The 22,191-nt window shown below is 42.5% G+C and overlaps 1 protein-coding gene across 1 annotated transcript in view; it reads left to right on the forward strand.

Annotated features, from left to right (window-relative positions):
- The window catches only part of LOC126235699 (E3 ubiquitin-protein ligase SMURF1), a 177,320-nt gene that overhangs the window by 45,106 nt on the left and 110,023 nt on the right, over positions 1-22,191 (forward strand). The window contains exon 5 of the mRNA XM_049944453.1: positions 21,743-21,998. Coding sequence (XP_049800410.1) covers positions 21,743-21,998 — 256 coding nt within the window. The remainder of the gene's footprint in view (positions 1-21,742; positions 21,999-22,191) is intronic.

A 22,191-nucleotide genomic window follows, 5' to 3' on the forward strand; every position in this document is an offset into this window, starting at 1 on the left:
TATGTGTAGGCTTGCAATATTCTCTGGGCCCCAGTGTTCCCTCCGTTTTCATGTATACTTTAACATCTAGAAATGGAATTGCACCATTCTTCTCTACTTCGAGTGTGAACTGCATCTTCCCATGCATGTTGTTCAAATATTCGTGAAACTTGTGTAGCTCCATTTCACCATGAGGCCATATAGCGAACGTGTCGTCCACGTACCTGAACCAGCAACGTGGGCGCAAAGGAGCTGAACCAAGTGCCATTGCTTCAAAGGCTTCCATGAATATGTCGGCTACTAGCGGAGATAGGGGAGGCCCCATTGCTATGCCATCTGCCTGCTCGTAGTATTTTCCTTGCCATTTGAAGTACGTTGAAGTCGGGCACAACTCAGCCAGCTCGCATATGTCTGGTGGAACATGTTCCTGAAGGATGCGGATAGTTTCATCTACTGGCTGGTATGTTCATAAATAGTGACTTCTTGTCAAAGCTGACCATGATGTCCGAAATAAAATTGTTTCTCCCTTTACACATTCTATAAAGTGCATCGAGTTCTCTGCACAAGAATCTGTCTTGCCAACTAGACGTCTTAATTTGCTGGCTAGATACTTTGCCAAAGTGTAAGTAGTCGAATTGATCTAATTCATTATTGGCGTCAAAGAATAAATTTCCTTATGTATCTTTGGGACACTGTAAATTCTATGAGAGACTGGTACTCTGGGAATAAGACCCTTGGCTGTGTAAGCGTCAATTCTGGAGTTCTTAATCGCGGCCTGCGTGTTTCGAATTATCTCCACCGTAGGGTCCGCTCTTAGTTCTGTGTGGATGGGATCATTTAATAATTCTTTCATCTTGTCTTCGTACTTCACGATGTCTAAGTTGACTGTAGCATTGCCATTGTCTGCTGTTAATATCACAATTTTGTCATTGTTCTTCAGTTCCTAGATAGCTGCCATTTCCTCTTGGCTAAGGTTGTGTTTCGGTGGCTTGGTACGTAGTAGAACTCGAATGGTTTCCTGCCTAATTTTCTCAGCTTCTATCGCAGTTGTGTGCTGGAGTGCTGTTTCCACGGATTTGATAATTTCTTCCATGGGAAGCCGCTCAGGTGTCATGGTAGAGTTTAGCTCTTTAGCTAGTGCTTCTGTGGCTGTGTTGCTGATGGGCTGAGATGAAAGGTTCACCACCGTTAGAGCTGTATCCAGTCAAGGTGTAGTGTTCTGTGTCGTCTTTGCTCTGTTCAAATCCCTTCTGACGAATAGCAGCAGTTTCACTAGTTGCATACTCTTGCAAGTGAGTGATTATGTCGACGTTATTCCAGTCGATAGGTGATGATGTAGATGATAGCAGAAGATGTATTTGCAGCAACTGTTTGTTGTTGAAGTCAAGTTCTCTTCGCACCTGCCGAATACGCTCTTTCAATAGAGATTTACGGGCTTGCCTGTAGATGCTTCCCGCTTTGTCAGTGTTGATGTTAAACTGAAGACATTTAGGTACATTGTCGTGATCCCAACACCTCTCCAAGTAGGTAAGATTGTTGAGAATTTTCACTTTCTTCTTCCTGAACATTTCCAGTTTGCAGATGTTACTGTAGGTTTCCTGCCCATTCAGGTTGCTAATATAATTGCATAGGCTTCCATGGCCGGAGTCAGTTGACATAAAGGTTTTCTGGGTATGGTACCGCGTCATGATGTATAAAACTGCTGCTGCTGGATAAAAACCAACGTTTCTGCCACGCTTTCAGTGGCCTTCTCCTGGGTCTACTGGTGCGTTCTAGCTATGCAGTGTGCCTCATTATTTTGTTGTTACTGTTCACTGCACATGTCATTACGCCGACGGGCGCTGCAGCGATTTAAGTGACACCCTTCACAGACCAATCTCCTCACTTTCAAGTGTCTCTGTGCTAAGGCTCGATACCTTACTATGCGGAGTAAAAATGAATGATGGGAGCACTATGTTTCCTTCCTGGGGACATATGCCTCTTCACCGCAGGTTTGGTCCAAGCTCTGTAGTATTCTGGGCCACCAGTGACAGTCAACTGTCCAGGGTGTTATCCTCAAAGGTGCTCTGTGCCTTAATCCATTGGCCCTCGCAGAACACCTCACAACATACTTTGCGACGGCATCATCGTCCTCTTCCTACCGTACTACTTTTCTCTGTCAGAAATGCAAAGTTGAACAGACCACCCTCTGTTTCATCCCGCACCATGTTGAACCTTGTAATTCACCCTTCACTGAATGGGAATTGGTACAGGCTCTTGGCTCTTCACGAGACACAGCCCCAGGCCCGCATTCCATCCGCAACCAGATGATCCAACACTTGGATGTTCCCCAGAGGCAACAGTTCCTCAGGGTCTTCAACCACATTTGTCCTTAAGCACGGGCAAAACCCTACGACTCTACACAGCTACCACCCAATTAGCCTGATGAATGTACTTTGTAAACTGCCCGAAAGGGTGGTCAACTTCAGATTATGTTGGGTACTCGAATCTCAGGGCCTTTTGTTCCCATATCAGTGTGGCTTCAGGGCAGGACTATCTCCAACTGACCATTTACTCCGATTGAAATCTGCCATCCGACAGGCTTTTACTCACCACCAGCACCTTGTCACGGTCTTCTTTGACCTACATAAGGTGTATGACATGGTTTGCCACCATCACATTTTAGTTACCCTCCATGACTGGGGCCTCCATGGTCCCCTTCAGATTTTTATTCGCAAGTTTTTCTCTCACCTGCTCTTCTGGTTTGAGTTGGCACTTCAGTCAGTGACACTCAAATTCAGGAGAATGGTATTCCACAGGGTTCTTTGCTAAGTGTCACACACTTCCTCATTGCCATCAATGGGCTTGTGACCTGTGGTGGGCCTCTGGTTACCCCAGAATTGTACGTTGATGATTTTTGCATCTGGTGCAGCTCCCACTCGATGGCATCTGCTGAGCGCCAGCTTGAAGGTGCCATCCAGTGGGCCTCCACCCATGGCTTCCAGTTTTCTCCCTCCAAAATGTGGGTTATGCATGTTTGTCAACGACCCATAGTACACCCCAATCCAGAACATTATTTAGGCAACCAGCTCCTCGATTTTGTAGCACAGTCCCGTTTCTTGGGCCTTATTTTTGATAACAAGCTAACATGGCTGCCCCACATTCGCCACCTAAAGACAGCAAGTATGTGGAAGCTTAATGCTCTCCACCTCCTGGCCCACACATCTTGGGGTGCAGACCATTCCACTCTTCTCCATCTTTACCATGCTCTAGTTTTGTCCGGACTAGATTATGGTAATCAGGTTTATGCCTCAGCAGCTCCTTCCACTTCAAAACTCCTTGACCCTGTCCATCATTGTGGGGTGTGTCTGGCTATTGGTGCCTTTCACGCTATTCCTGTTGATAGTCTCCTCACAGAAGTGGGGATTCCCCCTCTACACATCTGACGGAGTCAACTCCTTGTTTCTTATGCAATCGCCATTTGCCAATTACCTGACCATCCTGTGTATCCTGTGATCTTTGGCAATGAGGGATGTCTCCCTCCTAACACCTGCCCACGAGTGGGATTGCCAGTTGGCATTCGTCTCACTTCCCTCTGTCACGATCTCCATCTCCACTCACTGAACTGCACCCCATGTCTTTCTTCCCATACCCACCCCTTGGATGGTGCCAAGATCACAGATTTGGACCGATCTGTTCCAGGGTCTAGGGTCCTAAGGTATCTCTCACTCCTATGGTTTTCCGGCACCTTGTATGTGCCATCCCTGCAGGGGTCCAGGGTGTCACAATCTTTTACACTGATGGTCCAAAGACAATTGATAAGGTGGGGTATGCATTCATGTCCCCTACTGGCTTCGAAAACCATTTATTGCCAGGACCATGTAGTGTGTTAACAGAAGAGCTTCTAGCCATTCACAGGGCCCTCCTCCTTGTTTCTCAGTCCTCCCTCCACAGTGTTTTAATTTGTTCAGACTCCACGAGCAGCCTGCAGGCTATCGACCAATGCCACTCTGCTATTCATGACCTTCTCTCTGCCCTTGAGCATGCCGCCTGTTCAGTTGTCTTTCTCTGGGTCCCAAGTCATGTGGGTATCCCAAGGAATGAACTAGGTGACTGGCAAGAGAAGCAGGTAGTTAACACCCCCCCCTCCCCCATTTCCTTTCATGATTCCAGCTGCGGATATGCGGATCTATGTCAAATCTCTCTTTGCCCAAAAGTGAAATGCCATCTGGAGCGCTACTGCTCTGGTCATACCTGGCTCACCCATTGTTTCCTCGCACGTAATGACCCATCCCCACAATGTGGTTGTGGAACCAGACAGATGATATCTCACATGTCCCCTTCTTTCGGCCCTTTGTGTTAAGTATAGTCTTCCTGATTCCTTAAATTTAATATCAGCAGGCGATCCACGGATGGTTGAACTGGTCCTCAGTTTCCTCCATGAAAGTAGTTTTTATTTCCAGACATAAGGTTCTACTTTATCTTGGAGCAGGGGCAGGTTGGTTGAGGTTGGGACTTCTTTTACAGTCTTCTCAGTCTGTGACCCCACGTCCACCCCCCTTTTTTCCAGTTTTTAGATTTGGCCTCACCTTGTATGCCTGTATTGTGTGTGTTTAATGTTCATTAGGCCTATTTTATAATTTGACTTCCCTGTCTGGATCTGTCCACTTTTAGCAGACCCTCTCTCTTTTGTGACTCACTTTGGAATCATGGGATTGATGACCTCACCGTTTGGTTGTATAAACCCTCTTTATTAATCAATCAATTACGATTTTCTTTTACTCATATTTTACATGGCACATTTCAGGAAATGATTCCAATTTCAAAGTGTGTTCTCTTTGTACTATGCCATTTTTATGTAATTTTTCAATATGTAAGGTTCTGCTTTGTTTTGTTGTCTTTACTGCAATGTATGAAAAATATGCACTTTTCAATTAGTTATAGATTTTTATATGTAGTTAGTGGCAAAATTTGGAATAACTTGTACTTGGTTTTCTTGTGGTCCATTTGTGCAGAGTGTCTCACATGTTAAACATTACTCACAACTTAAAAACAGTAACAAAGATGTTTTTAGATGTAGCTGACAGAGACAACGTTACAGGTCTTCTACAAAATGTGATACTCTTTTGTGCAGAAGGTATTTATTGTAACAATGTGGATTATAATTTGCTTACATCTGTTTCACAATGGTACTTATTTCTGTGTGTTACTACTTTTATTTGAGTATGTTGTCGAAGCATCTGAAGAAATTCACTGAGTCACTTCAAAGTTTTTCATTTAACATTTGTCTTCATATTTTCTGTAATGTGAATATATCTCCAGTTCTTCTAACAAATCCATTTTATGCCCTTTATTTAGTCGATGGAGTATTTTGTTTTGATCTACTTTTCCAAATGGTTGCCCTGTGTATGTGTAGCTATTGCTGATATTGTTGGTGTGTTGTGTGTGTAGGCTTCAATGTGCTCTGCACACCTAGTGTTGAAATTTTGGCCGCTTCGTCCAAGGTAGAACAAGGAGCATTCCTGGCATGTTGCTTTGTATATTCCTGAGTCTGAGCTGAAGTCATGATTACACTTTAAATTATGTATTAGTTTTTTCTGTAGTTTATTTGATGCAGAAAACACAACATTTTTCTTTGTGATTTTTGAAAATATTTGCAGTCTTCTTTGATATATTGCCAATGTATGGGATGCTAGACATATACTTATTTTTGTCTTTTTCTTCTGTGGTGTACTTTGTGTTAGGGTGTTTCTTCACTTTGTGTAGGACTGTGTCAACCATGAAAGCAGTATAATTATTAGCAACTGCCACCTGTTTCACTATATTTATTCTTGTTTCACTTTTTCTCATCAAAGGTATTTTAGTTGCCCTATGTAGCATTAATCTGTAAGCGCCCAGCTAATGGATATATGGGTGACATGAGATTTCGGGGATTGTGGTGTCGGTCAGTGTATTTTTCCTATAAATTTTTAATGTGCATGTGTTATTGTTTCCTGTAATTCATGTTTTGTTCTATTCACGTAATTTTCCCTTTTGGATTATGGAAGCAATTCAGAATGTCTGTTACGTCTTTGGCATCCTCTTTTACTAACAGTAGTGTTTCATCTACATATCTGCTATAAAATTCAGTTTTCTTTAGGCAGGGAGGTACCTAATAAACTTGATTCGATAGCTAGGCCATCTGGTTGCTTATAAATGTTTCCATTAAAGGTGAAGTAGTTGTAACTTAAAGTTGGCTGGAGTAGTGCTATAAATTCAATAATTTGTGTGTATGTATGTAAGCTTTCTATGTTTCATAAGGTTCTTTTGGATTACTGTTACAGTTTCTTGTATGGGTGTGTTTGAGTAAAGGTTGATAATGTCAAGTGATAAGAACTGAGCATCTTGGGGGAGTTTTTTTTCTTTTATAGAATATGTTGTTTCATATGTATAATTTTTTCTCAGTATGTTATTCAGTTTCTGTGGCAGTTTGTGTGGTGGGCTGCTTATAGACTTTACTGTGGGACATATTGGATTACCTCTTTTTTTTATCTTTGACTGTGCTTTTAAGTGTGATGCCTTTGGATTTGTGCATATAAGATATTTCATTTCAGCTTCTGTCAATACGAAATGTGTGTTCTTTAGTTTCTCTTCAATTTTACTTTTAAATTGTTTTGTTGGGTCTTTTTTGTTATTATATGGAATATTATTAGCATCAAAGAATTCATTTGTTATGTCTGTGTACTTATTTTCTTTTACAATAACTGATGTACTGCTTTTGTCTGAATTTGTGACTACGGATTGGTAGTTTTTCAGTTTATTATGTATGGATTTTAGGTTTTTCTATTTTTTGTTGTATATTTAGATCTGAATTTCTTTCTCAATACAGTGACCGACATCACAATCCCCGCAACCTCATGTCACCCGGATATCCATAAGCTGGGCGCATACAGATTAATGCTACATAGGGCAACTAAAATACCTTTGAAGAGAGAAAATGAAACAAGAATAAATATAGTGAAACAGATCACAGTTGCTGATAATTATACTGCTTTCATGGTTGACACAGTCCTACACAAAGTGAAGAAACATTCTAACACAAAGTACACCACAGAAGAAAAAGACAAAAATAAATATACATCTAGCATCCCATACATTGGCAATATATCAAAGAAGACTGCAAATATCTTCAAAAATCACAGAGTAAAAGTTGGGTTTTCTACATCAAAAAACTACAGAAAAAATTAATACATAATATGATTACACTTTATGACTTCTACTCAGACTCTGGAATATACAAAGTAACATGCCAGGAATGTTCCATGTTCTACCTTGGACGAAGCGGCCAAAATTTCAACACTAGGTGCACAGAGCACATTAAAGCCTACACACACAACACACCCACAATATCAGCAATAGCTACACATACACATAATACAGGACAACCATTTGGAAAAGTAGATCAAAACATCAAAAGTACTCCATTGACTAAATAAAGGGCATAAAATGGATTTCTTAGAAGGACTGGAGATATATTCACATTACAAAAAATATGAAGGCAAAATGTTAAGTGAAAACTTGAAAGTGAATTGGTGAATTTCTTCAAATGCTTCAACTCTTATACTTCAATAAATGTAGTCCCAATAGAAATAAGCACCATTGTAAAACAGATGTAAGAAAATTATGATCTACATAGTTAAAAAAATATACTTTCTTTACAAAAGCATATCGTACCCTGGGGAAGACATGTAACATCTTTCTGTCAAATACCTCTATAAACATCTTTGTTACTGTTTCTTCATATAAGTTATTCTCAATGTGTAATGTGAACAGAATGTTGTGTGTGATGTTTAACATGTGTAAGACTCTGCATGAATTGACCATAAGCAAACTGTAAGTAGAAGTTCTCCCAAATTTCGTCAAAAACTACATATAAAAACCGATAACTTACTAAAAATTGCACCTATTTTATATATTGCAGTAAATTCAACAAAACTAAGCGGAACCTCACACATTGAAAAGATTATGCAAAAATGGCATAGCACAAAGAGAAGACACACTTGAAAATGGAAATCATTTCCTGAAACGTGGTTTGTAAAATATGAACAAAAGAAAATCGTGACTGGTAGCAGAAAAGTTACTTATAAACAAATCCAATGTTCTAAGCCTTGGAATAGGTATCCATACATTACCCAATGGCATAAACAGACATGCCAGAATGACACCAATTACTGTTAAGTGTTATATTTCATATTGTCATTGACACTCTCCCCACAGTGCACATTCATATATGCACAACACTGTAACATGCACAACTTTTGTTACTGATTACTTCACAAAAACACTTGATGGGCAGCGATGCAACCAGCATTCTGTTTGTCACAAATAAATGGCAAGTAAGCAGTAATTTGCTTTAAGCTAATCAGAGCACAACAGTTATTTGCAGTTAGTGTTTATTAATATTCATAAGAAATGAATACTGGTACTGCAATTTTTGGAATGTCACGTAGTGTGTTGCCAGTTACATGAAATATGAGGAAATTATAAAACTTCTCACCATAACAAAAATGAAATGTGCTGTTCTTCTTTGGATTTTTATGTGTCCTCTGTTAATCATGCCTGGTAACGTCCCGAGGACATGTCGAATGGAGAGAACAGTCTAATGAGTACAGACTATGGATTGAGAGTGAACTGAAGGAAGATGAAAGTAATGAAGTGTAGCAGAAATTAGATTAGAGATAAATTTAACATCCAAATTGGGGATCATGAAGTAGACAAAGTAAAGGAATTCTGCTGCTGTGAAACAAAATGACATGACAGAAAAAGTGAGGGTGACACAAAAAGCAGACTTCCACAGGCAAAGAGGACATTTCTTACCAAGAGAAACGACGAAACAAACATGCCAAATTTTAACAGACACAAAATCCACAAGAATGGTGATATTCTACAGAAGCTTGAAATTTAGCGCAGACTTCAATGCAAGATCCTTATAATAGTTTCCACAGTGAAACTTTGACTCGAAATCTGGCAGAAAATCCAGAGAGATTCTGGTTCTATGTGAAGTACGTTAGCGGCAAGAAACAAACAATGCTTTTTCTGCGCGATAGTAATGGAGATACTATTGAAGACAGTGCTGCCAAAGCAGAGTTACTAAACTCAGCTTTCCGAAATGCCTTCACAAAAGAAGACAAAGTAAATATTCCAGAATTCGAATCGAGAACAGCTGCCAACATGAGTAACGTAGAAGTAAATATCCTTGGAGCAGTGGAGCAACTTGTTGTTGTTGTTGTTGTTGTTGTGGTCTACAGTCCTGAGACTGGTTTGATGCAGCTCTCCATGCTACTCTATCCTGTGCAAGCTTTTTCATCTCCCAGTACCTACTGCAACCTACATCCTTCTGAATCTGTTTAGTGTATTCATCTCTTGGTCTCCCTCTATGACTTTTACCCTCCACGCTGCCCTCCAATTCTAAATTGGTGATCCCTTGATGCCTCAGTACATGTCCTACCAACCGATCCCTTCTTCTAGTCAAGTTGTGCCACAAACTTCTCTTCTCCCCAATCCTATTCAATACCTCCACATTAGTTATATGATCTACCCATCTAATCTTCAGCATTCTTCTGTAGCACCACATTTCGAAAGCTTCTATTCTCTTCTTGTCCAAACTATTTATCGTCCATGTTTCACTTCCATACATGGCTACACTCCATGCAAATACTTTCAGAAACGACTTCCTGACACTTAAATCGTTACTCGATGTTAACAAATTTCTCTTCTTCAGAAACGATTTCCTTGCCATTGCCAGTCTACATTTTATATCCTCTCTACTTCGACCATCATCAGTTATTTTACTCCCTAAATAGCAAAACTCCTTTACTACTTTAAGTGTCTCATTTCCTAATCTAATTCCCTCAGCATCACCCAACTTAATTCGACTACATTCCATTATCCTCGTTTTGCTTTTGTTGATGTTCATTTTATACCCTCCTCTCATGACACTGTCCATTCCGTTCAACTGCTCTTCCAAGTCCTTTGCTGTCTCTGACAGAATTACAATGTCATCGGCGAACCTCAAAGTTTTTATTTCTTCTCCATGGATTTTAATACCTACTCCGAATTTTTCTTTTGTTTCCTTTACTGCTTGCTCAATATACAGATTGAATAACATCGGGGATAGGCTACAACCCCGTCTCACTCCCTTCCCAACCACTGCTTCCCTTTCATGTCCCTCGACTCTTATAACTGCCATCTGGTTTCTGTACAAACTGTAAATAGCCTTTCACTCCCTGTATTTTACCCCTGCCACCTTCAGAATTTGAAAGAGAGTATTCCAGTCAACATTGTCAAAAGCTTTGTCAAAAGCTTTCTCTAAGTCTACAAATGCTAGTAACGTAGGTTTGTCTTTCCTTAATCTAGCTTCTAAAATAAGTCGTAGGGTCAGTATTGCCTCACGTGTTCCAATATTTCTACGGAATCCAAACTGATCTTCCCCGAGGTCAGCTTCTACCAGTTTTTCCATTCGTCTGTAGAGAATACGCGTTAGTATTTTGCATCCGTGACTTATTAAACTGATTGTTCAGTAATTTTAACATCTGTCAGCACCTGCTTTCTTTGGGATCAGAATTATTATATTCTTCTTGAAGTCTGAGGGTATTTCGCCTGTCTCATACATCTTGCTCACCAGATGGTAGAGTTTTGTCAGGACTGGCTCTCCCAAGGCTGTCAATAGTTCTAATGGAATGTTGTCTACTCCCGGGGCCTTGTTTCGACTCAGGTCTCTCAGGGCTCTGTCAAACTCATCACACAGTATCATATCTCCCATTCCATCTTCATCTACATCCTCTTCCATTTCCATAATATTGTCCTCAAGTACATCGCCCTTGTATAGACCCTCTATATACTCCTTCCACCTTTCTGCTTTCCCTTCTTTGCTTAGAACTGGGTTTCCATCTGAGCTCTTGATATTCATACAAGTGGTTCTCTTTCCTCCAAAGGTCTCTTTAATTTTCCTGTAGGCAGTATCTATCTTACCCCTGGTGAGACAAGCCTCTACATCCTTACATTTGTCCTCTAGCCATCCCTGCTTAGCCATTTTGCACTTCCTGTCGATCTCATTTTTGAGACGTTTGTATTCCTTTTTGCTTGCTTTATTTACTGCATTTTTATATTAAATTCAGTATTTCTTCGTTACCCAAGGATTTCTACTAGCCCTCGTCTTTTTACCTACTAGGTCCTCTGCTGCCTTCACTACTTCATCCCTCAGAGCTACCCATTCTTCTTCTACTGTATTTCTTTCCCCCGTTCCTGTCAATTGTTCCCTTATGCTCTCCCTGAAACTCTGTAGAACCTCTGGTTCTTTCAGTTTATCCAGGTCCCATCTCCTTAAATTCCCGCCTTTTTGCAGTTTCTTCAGTTTTAATCTACAGTTCATAACTAATAGATTGTGATGGGAGTCCACATCTGCCCCTGGAAATGTCTTACAATTTAAAACCTGGTTCCTAAATCTCTGTCTTACCATTATGTAATCTATCTGAAACCTGTCAGTATCTCCAGGCTTCTTCCATGTATACAACCTTCTTTTACGATTCTTGAACCAAGTGTTAGCTATGATTAAGTTGTGCTCTGTGCAGAATTCTATCAGGCGGCTTCCTCTTTCATTTCTTAGCCCCAATGCATATTCACCTACTACGTTTCCTTCTCTCCCTTTTCCTACTACCGAATTCCAGTCACCCATGACTATTAAATTTTCGTCTCCCTTCACTATCTGAATAATTTCTTTTATTTCATCACACATTTCTTCAATTTCTTCGTCATCTGCAGAGCTAGTTGGCATATAAACTTGTACTACTGTAGTAGGCGTGGGCTTCATGTCTATCTTTGCCACAATAATGCGTTCACTATGCTGTTTGTAGTAGCTTACCCGCACTCTTATTTTTTTATTCATTATTAAACCGACTCCTGCATTACCCCTATTTGATTTTGTATTTATAACCCTGTATTCACCTGACCAAAATCTTGTTCCTCCTGCCACCGAACTTCACTAATTCCCACTATATCTAACTTCAACCTATCCATTTCCCTTTTTAAATTTTCTAACCTGCCTGCCCGATTAAGGGATCTGACATTCCACGCTCCGATCCGTAGAACGGCAATTTTCTTTATCCTGATAATGACGTCCTCTTGAGTAGTCCCCGCCCGGAGATCCGAATGGGGGACTATTTTACCTCCGGAATATTTTACCCAAGAGGACGCCATCATCATTTAATCATATAGTAAAGCTGCATGCCCTCGGGAAAAATTACGGCCGTAGTTTCCCCTTGCTTTCAGCCGTTCGCAGTACCAGCACAGCAAGGCCGTTTTGGTTAGTGTTACAAGGCCAGATCAGTCAATCATCCAGACTGTTGCCCCTACAACTAATGAAAAGGCTGCTGCCCCTCTTCAGGAACCACAAGTTTGTCTGGCCTCTCAACAGATACCCCTCCGCTGTGGTTGCACCTACGGTATGGCTATCTGTATCGCTGAGGCACGCAAGCCTCCCCACCAACGGCAAGGTCCGTGGTTCTTGGGGGGTGAAGCAACTTAAATCACTTAATAAAAGCAAGTCTCCTGGTCGAGGCTGTATACTAATTAGCTTCCTTTCACAGTGTGCTGATGCATTAGCTCCATACTTAACAATCATATACAATCGTTCGCTCGACGAAAGATCCATACCCAAAGACTGGGAAGTTGCACAGGTTGCACCGATATTCAGGAAAGATAGTAGGAGTAATCCACTTAATTAGAGGCCCATATCGTTAATGTTGATATGCAGCAGGATTTTGGAACATATATTGTGTTCGAACATTATGAATTACCTTGAAGAAAACTGTCTACTGACACACAGCATGGATTTAGAAAACATCATTCTTGTGAAATACAACCAGCTCTTTACTCACAAGAAGTGTTGAGTGCTATTGACAAGATATTTCAGATTGAATCCATATTTCTGGATTTCTGGAAGGCTTTTGACACGGTGCCACACTAGCAGCTTGTAGTGAAACTGTGTGCTTAAGGAATATAGTCTCAGTTATGTGACTGGATTCATGATTTCCTGTCAGAGACGTCACACTTCATAGTAATTGACGGAAAGTCATTGAGTAAATCAGAAATGATTTCTGTCATTTCCCAAGGTAGTGTTATAGGCCCTTTGCTGTTCCTTATCTACAGTAAACAATTTGGGAGACAATCTGAGCAGTTGTCTTAGGTTGTTTGCAGATGATGCTGTCGTTTATCGATAATAAAGTCATCAGAAGATCAGAACAAATTGCAAAACAGATTTAGAAAAGATATCTGTATGGTGCAAAAATTGGCAATTGATCCTAAACAATGAAAAGTGTGAGGTCATCCACACGAGTGCTAAAAGGAATCTGTTGAACTTCAGTTACATGATACATCAGTCAAATCTAAAGGCCGTAAATTCAACTAAATACCTAGGAATTAGAATCACGAACAACTTAAATTAGAAGGAACACACAGAACTTGTTCTGGGAAAGGCTAACCAAAGACTGTGTTTTATTGGCAGGGCACATAGAAAATGTAACAGACCTACGAAGGAGACTGCCTACACTACGCTTGTTCGTCCCATTTTAGAATACTGCTGTGCAGTGTGGGATTCTTACCAGATAGGATTGGCAGAGTACATTGAAAAAGTTCAAAGAAGGGGCAGCACATTTTGTATTATCGCGAAATAGGGAAGAGAGTGTCACTGAAACGATACAGGATTTGGGGCTGACATCATTAAAACAGAGGTACTTCTCATTGCAGGAGAATGGTCTACGAAATTCTGATCACCAACTGTCACCTCCGAATGTGAAAATATTTTGTTGACACCAACCTACATAGGGAGAAATGATCACCATAGTAAAATAAGGGAAATCAGAACTCCTACGGAAAGATATGTGTTTGTTCTTTCCATGTACTATACGAGATTGGAATAATACAGAACTGTGAAGGTGATTTTATGAACCATCTATCGGGCACTTTGGTACTTTGAATGTGTCTACGCATAGACACGTTCAGAATACCAGGTAGGACGACAGTGGCATGCGTAAACGTGGTCAGAGCACACAACAGGGACACGTACAAAGGCACGTGCGTTAACACGTCCAGAGCAGTTAAAGGGTTAAATGTGATTTGCAGAGTATCAATGTAGATGAAGATGTAGATATAGAAGTCCGCCAGTATCAGACATCAGCAATAATCTGAAGAAAGAAATTTTGGCCGTATGTTTGGAGCACAGCATTGTATGGTAGTGAATCATGGACTATGGAAATCTAGAAAGGAAGTGAATCAGATAGTTTGAGCTGGGATACACATTGAAGAGCTAAAGAAACTGGTAAACTGGCCTAGTATCTTGTAAGGCCCCCGCGAGCACACAGAAGTGGTGCAACATGATGTGGCATGGACTCGACTAATGTCAGAAGTAGTGCTGGAGGGAATTGACACCATGAATCCTGCAGGACAGTCCATAAATCTGTACGAGTACGATGTGGTGGGGATCTCTTCTGAACAGCACATTGCAAGACGTCCCCTATATGCTCAATAATGTTCATATTGGAGGAGTTTGGTGGCCAGCGTAAGTGTTTAAACTCAGAAGGATGTTCCTGGAGCCCCTCTGTAACATCCCCTTGTGGGTCCAGGGGTTAGAATAGGCCCGAGGCATTCCCACCTGTCGCCTCCTGACAACACTGGGATTGCACTGTTGATGCCTGCACTGTAAACTCCCCACATTTGCCAAGGAGTAGATTGCCATCTTCCTGGGGCATCAGGATTCCCAGCAACAACCGTCATGCCAGCTGGCATTGGCTGTGGCTGAGTGGCGCCCATGGGGAGAGCCCCTAATCAGTGTGGGTGGCATCAGGGCGGGTGACCCACAATGAAGAGGACTAAGTCATCTCATTGTGGTGACCATATGGCATCAGCAGTCTCTAAGAAGGGCAAGATCGAATACAATGCCGACAGGTATGATCCTAAATCGTTTTCTCCCTTGCTACACCATGAGAGGAATGTAGGGCTACAGGACGGAGAGAGCCATATTTGCCTCAGTTTTTAGTTTTTAGCAGAACTGATGGGGATTCCATTCTACCTACAAAGCTTCAATTTTTTGTTGAACACCTTGAGTATAAGTTTGGAGAAGTGACAACGCTGTCCAAAATGTGATATGGTGCATTCTTGATGCAGACAGCATCCCCAGCCCAATCCCAAGTGTTACTTACCTGTGACAAACTGGGTGATATTCCTGTATTTGTCAATCCCCATAAAAGCCTCAACATGGTCCAGAGTATCATTTTCTATCGTGATCTCCTCTTGCAGTCTGACGACGAGCTCCACGTCAATTTAGAACGGAAAGGTGTTAATTTCATCGAGCACATTTACAGGGGACCCAAAGACAACAGGATTGCTACTGGTGCCTTCATTTTGGCCTTTGATGGTGATTCATTGCCCGAAAAGGTCAAGGTGATGGTTTATCGCTGTGATATTAAACCATATGTCCCTTCCCCCTATGCAGTGCTTTAAGTGCTGCAAGTTCGGGCACGTCTTCCCGCTGCACTTCCAGCACCACGTGTCGAGACTGCGGATGTCCACTGCACCCAGATACTCCATATGTGCCATCTCCCACTTGCACCAACAGTGGAGAGTACCACTCCCCTTGCTCACCAGACTGCCCAGTACTCCAAAAGGAGCGTAAAATCATGGAGTACAAGACCCTGGATCTGTTGACTTACACAGAGGATAAACGTAAATTTGAAAGATTAAACCACATTCTGTTGACGTCGACATATGCTGCGACTAAGTCACCATCGCCGTCCCAAGTGCCAGTGGTTCCTCACTCTGTGCCACGAACAGTGGGCGCTCCAGACCACCAGAATACATCTGTCCCCTTGGTGGTAGGGGGCAAATCTTCCTCTGTGGCTCCCAAAGCACCTACTTCAGGAGCAGGGTGCTCCCCCCTCCCCCCCAAACACAGGGGACATTGTTCCCCTCCCCCCTGCCAGAGAAGCGACAGCCTCCTCCAGCTCCTCTCGTGCAGAAGGGCTCCAGCTGCTCTCGTGCGTAAGGGCCTCCGGCTCCTCTCGTGCGGAAGGGGTCCCTTGGAGCCCTCTTTCCCAAGGTCTCCACTAATGCCACAGCGGACACTCGCCAGTGGCTCAAGGAGCCGAAAGCTGCTAGATGAAGAGCTTCACTGTCTTCCTCTGTCCCTGAAGCTGCTGTGGAGAAATCTTCCCAGCAAGCCCCTAAAGAGAAGCGAGAGAGCAAGCAAACTAAGAAGAAGTCTGTTACGAAACAGGACCCTCTGGTGGCCCCAACACCACCACTCCTTATCAGTTCTGCATCTGAGGATGCGGTGGAGATCTTAGAGTTCCCTGCGGACCTGTATCTCACCAATGCCTCATCCACCATAGAAATGGCTACAAATACTCAATCGGTGGCAGCAGGTGACCCGAGGCATAACCTGCCTCCTTGTGCGCTTCGCGACTTCCCAGCCACACGATAACGTCATCCTCCAGTGGAATTGCAGCGGGTTTTTCCACCACCTGGCTGAGCTACAGCAACTGTTAAGCTTTACACCTGCTTTCTGCACTGCCCTCCAGGAAACCTAATTCCCGGCAATGCGGACCCCTGCCCTCCATGGCTATAAGGGATATTACAGGAACCATAGCAATAGTGTGTCAGGTGGAGTTTGTGTCTATGTCCTGAACTCAGTGTGCAGTGAACCTGGGCCCCTTCAAACCCCTCTTGAAGCTGTGGCTGTCAGGATAAGGACGACACAGGAAATAACTATCTGTAATGTATATCTTCCTCCAGATGATGCAGTACCCCTGAATGCATTGGCTGCACTAATTGATCAGTTCCCTAAATCTTTCCTACTTTTGGGAGATTTTAATACCTTAACCCCTTGTGGGGTGGCACAGTGCTTACTGGCCAAGGCAGAGTTGTAGAAACTTCGCTGTTTCAGTTCGACCTCTGGCTCTTAAATACTGGGGCTGCCAGACATTCAGTGTGGCTCGAGGTAGTTACTCGGCCATTGATTTATCAATTTGCAGCCCAGGACTTCTCCCATCTATCCACTGGAGAGAACATGATGACCTGTGTGGTAGTGACCACTTCCCCATCTTCCTGTCACTGCCCTGGCGTCAGGCCCACGGACGCCTGCTCAGATTCGCTTTAAACAAGGTGGACTGGGAAGCCGTCACCTCTGCTGTCACCGTTGAATCTGCCCCACACAATAACATCGATTTGGTGGTTGAGCACGTAACTACAACGATCGTTTCTGTGGCGGAAAACGCGTTACCTTGTTCATTAGAGTGCCCCCGTCAAAAGACAGTCCCTTGGTGGTCACCAGAAGTCGCTGAGGCAATTAAGGAGCATTGACGAGCTCTACAGCACTATAAGTGGCACCCTTCCTTGGAGCACCTCATAGCCTGTAAACGACTCCGTGCCTGTTTCGCCAACTTATCAAATGACTGAAACAGGAGTGTTGGGAGAGGTATGTCTCGACCATTGGGTGCCATACGTCACCTTCCCAAGTCTGGGCAAATATCAAACAAGTTTTTGCGTACCAGACCCCAACAGGTGTTCCTGGTGTTAACATAAATGATGTGTTATCTATCGATGCAAACGCGATTGCAGAGCACTTTGCTGAGCGCTATGCTCGAGCCTCTGTGTCAGAGAATTAGCCCCCCAGCCTTTCGCACTCTCAAATGACAGAGGGAAGGGAAAGTTCTTTCGTTCATTACAAGCCACAATGAATCCTACAATGCCCCATTTACAGAGTGGGAGCTTATCAGTTCCCTTGCACATTGCCCCAACACATCTCCTGGGCCAGTTCGGATCCGCAACCAGATCTGGTGTGATGGCGTCTTTCCATTGCACTGGTTGGAGAGCACCATCGTATCAGTGCTCAAACACGACAAAAACCCACTTGATGTGGATAGCTATCGGCCCATCAGCTTCGCCAACGTTCTTTGTCAGCTGCTGGAACGTATGGTGTGTCAGTGGTTGGGTTGCGTCCTGGAGTCATGTGGCCTATTGGCTCCGTGCCAGGGCGGTTTCTGCCTGGGTTGCTCTACCACTGATAATCTTGTGTCCCTTGAGTCTGCCATCCGAACAGCCTTTTCCAGATGCCAACACCTGGTTTCCGTCTTTTTTGATTTACAAAAAGCACACGACACCAATGACACCACCTGGCAACATCATATCCTCACCACATTATACGAGTGTGGTCACCGAGGCCCGCTCCCGATTTTTATCCAGAATTTCCTGTCACTACCTACTTTCCGTGTTCAAGTTGGTGCATCCCATAGTTCGCCCCATATTGAGGAGAATGGGGTCCCACAGGGCTCTGTATTGAGTGTGTGTCTATTTTTAGTAGCCATTAATGGTCTAGCAGCAGCTGTGGGGCTGTCTGTCTCACCCTCTCTGTATGCATAAAACTTCTGCATTTCGTACTGCTCCACCAGTACTGGTGTTGCTGAGCGGCACTTACAGGGAGCCATCCACAAGGCACAATCGTGGGCTCTAGCCCACGGCTTCCAGTTTTTGGCCACAAAGGCATGTGTTAGACACTTCCGACGGTGTCGTACCGTTCATCCGGAACCAGAACTTTATTTTAATGGCGATCCACTCACTGTAGTGGAAACATATCAATTTTTAGGACATTGGTGCTTCAATGTAGAAGAATGTTGAAAATTAGGTGGACTAATAAGAAACTGAATTAAGTGATTAAAAGCAGAACTGATGAAGAAAGGGGCATTTGGAAGATACTGACAAGAAGAAAGGAGAGGGTGGTAGGACATGTTAAGACATCAGGGAATAACTTCTGTGGTGTTTGTGGGATATAGAGGAAAAAAGGTGTTGCGCGAAGTGCAATTCTCCCTGCATTTCAATGCAATTCTCTGGTGGGGCAAAATTCCTATTTACACATCTACACATCATCCATGAACAGCCTTATTAAGCTACCTTTATCCTCACTACAGGTGAATCCCTGTCACCCTGGTATCTAGGTGACCTACCCTCACCCAACCAGTCCTCCTTCCTTTCCAAGGAAGACCGTATTAGTTCTGAAAGCTGGTTAGTGTGTCATATAAACGTTTTCATGTACTACACATTGTGCCTTCTGAAGGTACTGGTTATATAATTGTGTATCATTAAAGTAGATGGAGGTATGTGTAACATGTACTATCAATTTACCAAAATGCTAATGCTTTGATCATCATTGTTCACTTAAAAGATACTGTTGGCAACATTATATGAGTCTTGGGAGACTTGTTTTTTAAAAGAAATTCAGAGTTGTAGTAGATTTACGTATCATCCAGAAGGTGAAGTTGTGGTCAGTGCACTTCCCTGTGATCGCCAAATTGAGGTAGTTAACTATCTTGAAGAATTTGTGTTGATGGCACCTTTTAACACTTAAAACTTCCTTCCACAAAAGGTGCAACAAAAGGAAAGTAGGTTCTTTAAGCTTGCAATTGTTAACTTGTAGAAGGAGTGTAGCTGTACATCTGGTCAGTATATATCAATATAATTTGGTTAAATTAGTACATATTTATAAAAACTCAGTGAATTGGGAAGGATTGAGGTGAGAAGCAATAAGAAAATTGCTCCGTTTGCTCAGTAGGATCTTCACAAAATTATGTTAGGGTTTGCACAGACTGCACACCATTCTATTGAACTAGTCACTAAGCAAACTTTTAATGATGAAATATATGAATATATGTTCTTATAATTCTTGTCGGACTATGTTCACACCCTTTTGATCTACTGAAGATAGTTTTCGTAAGATACAATATATTTGTACTTAATAATGAATTAAAACTAAAAACTGTCTTAACTTATAGAAATAAGACTACTTGCATTATTAAAGAACTATTTGTCATTTCATTTTAATAATACGAGGGCCGTTCAGAAAGTAACCTCCGGTTGATTTCAAAAAATATACCAAGTTAAATAAAAATATTTTAATATATACATCTTACAACTACATCTTTGCACTATTTTTCTACATAGTCTCCATAGCGATTGAGGCACTTATCGTATCTCTTCACAAGCTTTGAAATTCCTTCTGCATAAAAATCACCCGCTTGTGCCTGGAGCCAGCCTGTGACCGCATCTTTGAGCTCTTCGTCGTCATCAAACCGCTGTGACCCGAGCCATTTCTTCAAATGCATGAAGAGTTGATAATCACTTGGCGCCAGGTCTGGGCTGTAAGGTGGATGGTTGATAATGTCCCACTTGAAGGACTCAAGAAGGGCCGTTGTTCTGCGAGCAGAGTGAGGACGGGCGTTATCGTGCAAAAAAACGATACCGGAAGTCAGCATACCACGGCATTTGTTCTGTATAGCCCATCGTAACTTTTTTATTGTTTCACAGTACACGTCTTGATTAATGGTCGTACCACGTTCCATGAATTCAACCAACAACACCCCTTTGGCATCCCAAAACACCGTTGCCATCAGTTTTCTGGCAGAAAAATCTTGCGAGGCTTTTCTTGGTTTGGTAGGCGAATTTGAATGTGCCCACATCTTTGATTGTTCTTTTGTCTCAGGGTTCACATACTTAATCCAGGTTTCGTCACCGGTCACGATTCTGTTTAACAATGGTTCTCCTTCGTCCTCATAACGTGACAGAAAGTCTAATGCAGAGGCCATTCTTTGAGTTTTGTGGTGGTCGGTAAGAATTTTGGGCACCCATCGTGCACAGAACTTACGGTAACCCAATCTTGCTGTCACTATCTCGTACAAGAGAGTCTTAGAAATCTGTGGAAAACCAGTAGACAACTCCGACATTGAGAAACGTCGATTTTCACGAACTTTTGCATCAACTGTCTGAACGAGTTCGTCAGTCACCAATGATGGTCTACCACTCCTCTCTTCATCATGAACGTTTTCTCGTCCACTTTTAAATAAACGTACCCATTCACGGACAACTCCTTCACTCATAACTCTTGGTCCGTACACGGCACAAAGCTCACGATGAATAGCTGCTGCAGAATATCCTTTGGCTGTAAAAAACCTTATGACAGCACGCACTTCACATTTGGCGGGGTTTTCTATTGCAGCACACATTCCAAACTGCCACAAAAACTAAACTAGCGCAGGTACGACGTTCACTCGACCACGGCTTGATGCCGACTGACCTGTTGAGTGCGTGAACGCACAGATGGCGTCGCTACTCCCCCCACAACCCGCACTGTGACCAATCGGAGGTTACTTTCTGAACCGCCCTCGTATTTCATCAAAAGTTTCTTCTCAATAGATCTATTCAGTTCCAGTGGATGAGCAGTACTGCACTCAGCCCTTCCATTGCTCAAAATATTACAGTATGTAGACTCCCTCCTTTTTCTGAAGAGGGCAGTCGCAAGTGTAATAAACCTCATGTCGATTGCTTCTCACATTTATCAATTACGATGAATTGTCACTGTGCAAGGCCACAATTTAAGGGTGAGAAATGGTCCTACAATAATACACCATAACAAATAGTTCCACAGTAAAGTAGGTAATCTCATTTCTGTAGTGTCGTGGTAATGTAGTTGAGATCTAACCATCATAAGTAATTTTCAGCTGAAAGTTCTCAAATCGTACGTTGAAAGGCAGAAACTCACTTTGAAAACTTGCACATTATAGTAGCTAGCACAGTGGTAGTACAATGTAAGATGCTGAGAACCTACTTTATGAAGTAATATATGGGATAAAACTCTTGACTGACTTTATGCTACTATGCCATTAAATATTGTCAGTTATATGTTTGTGTTGTATAATTTTTGCAGATCAGCGCTTGGATTTGTGCAAGTTAAGCTTAGACAGTCCCGATCCAGTGAAAGGTCAAATTGTAGTTTCTTTGCTCTCCCGTGATGGCCACAGTGGTGTCGCAGGTGGTGGCCACAATGCTGTTGTGGATCCTCTGGGAGACCTCAGTTGCCCTGAGGACCTCCCCGAGGGATGGGAAGAGCGAAGAACTTCCGACGGTTGGCTTTATTACGTAAATCATCACACCAAAACTACTCAGTGGTTTAGGCCAACAAGGTAATTTGGTGTTGACGTCTCCAAGGACAAATTTTGTTTATTAAAATTCCTGTTCCAGTCTCATATTTTGTATAATATTTAAAAGGTGATGCTAGATCCTACATCCTACTGATTTTGACAAGTTTCAACATAAATCTCAAGGACACAGGGGGCCTCTCAAAAATAATCTCTGTGGAAGATTCACGCTAATATG

The sequence above is a fragment of the Schistocerca nitens genome, chromosome 2 (assembly GCF_023898315.1).
Source record: "Schistocerca nitens isolate TAMUIC-IGC-003100 chromosome 2, iqSchNite1.1, whole genome shotgun sequence".
NCBI classification, from domain to species: Eukaryota; Metazoa; Arthropoda; class Insecta; order Orthoptera; family Acrididae; genus Schistocerca; species Schistocerca nitens.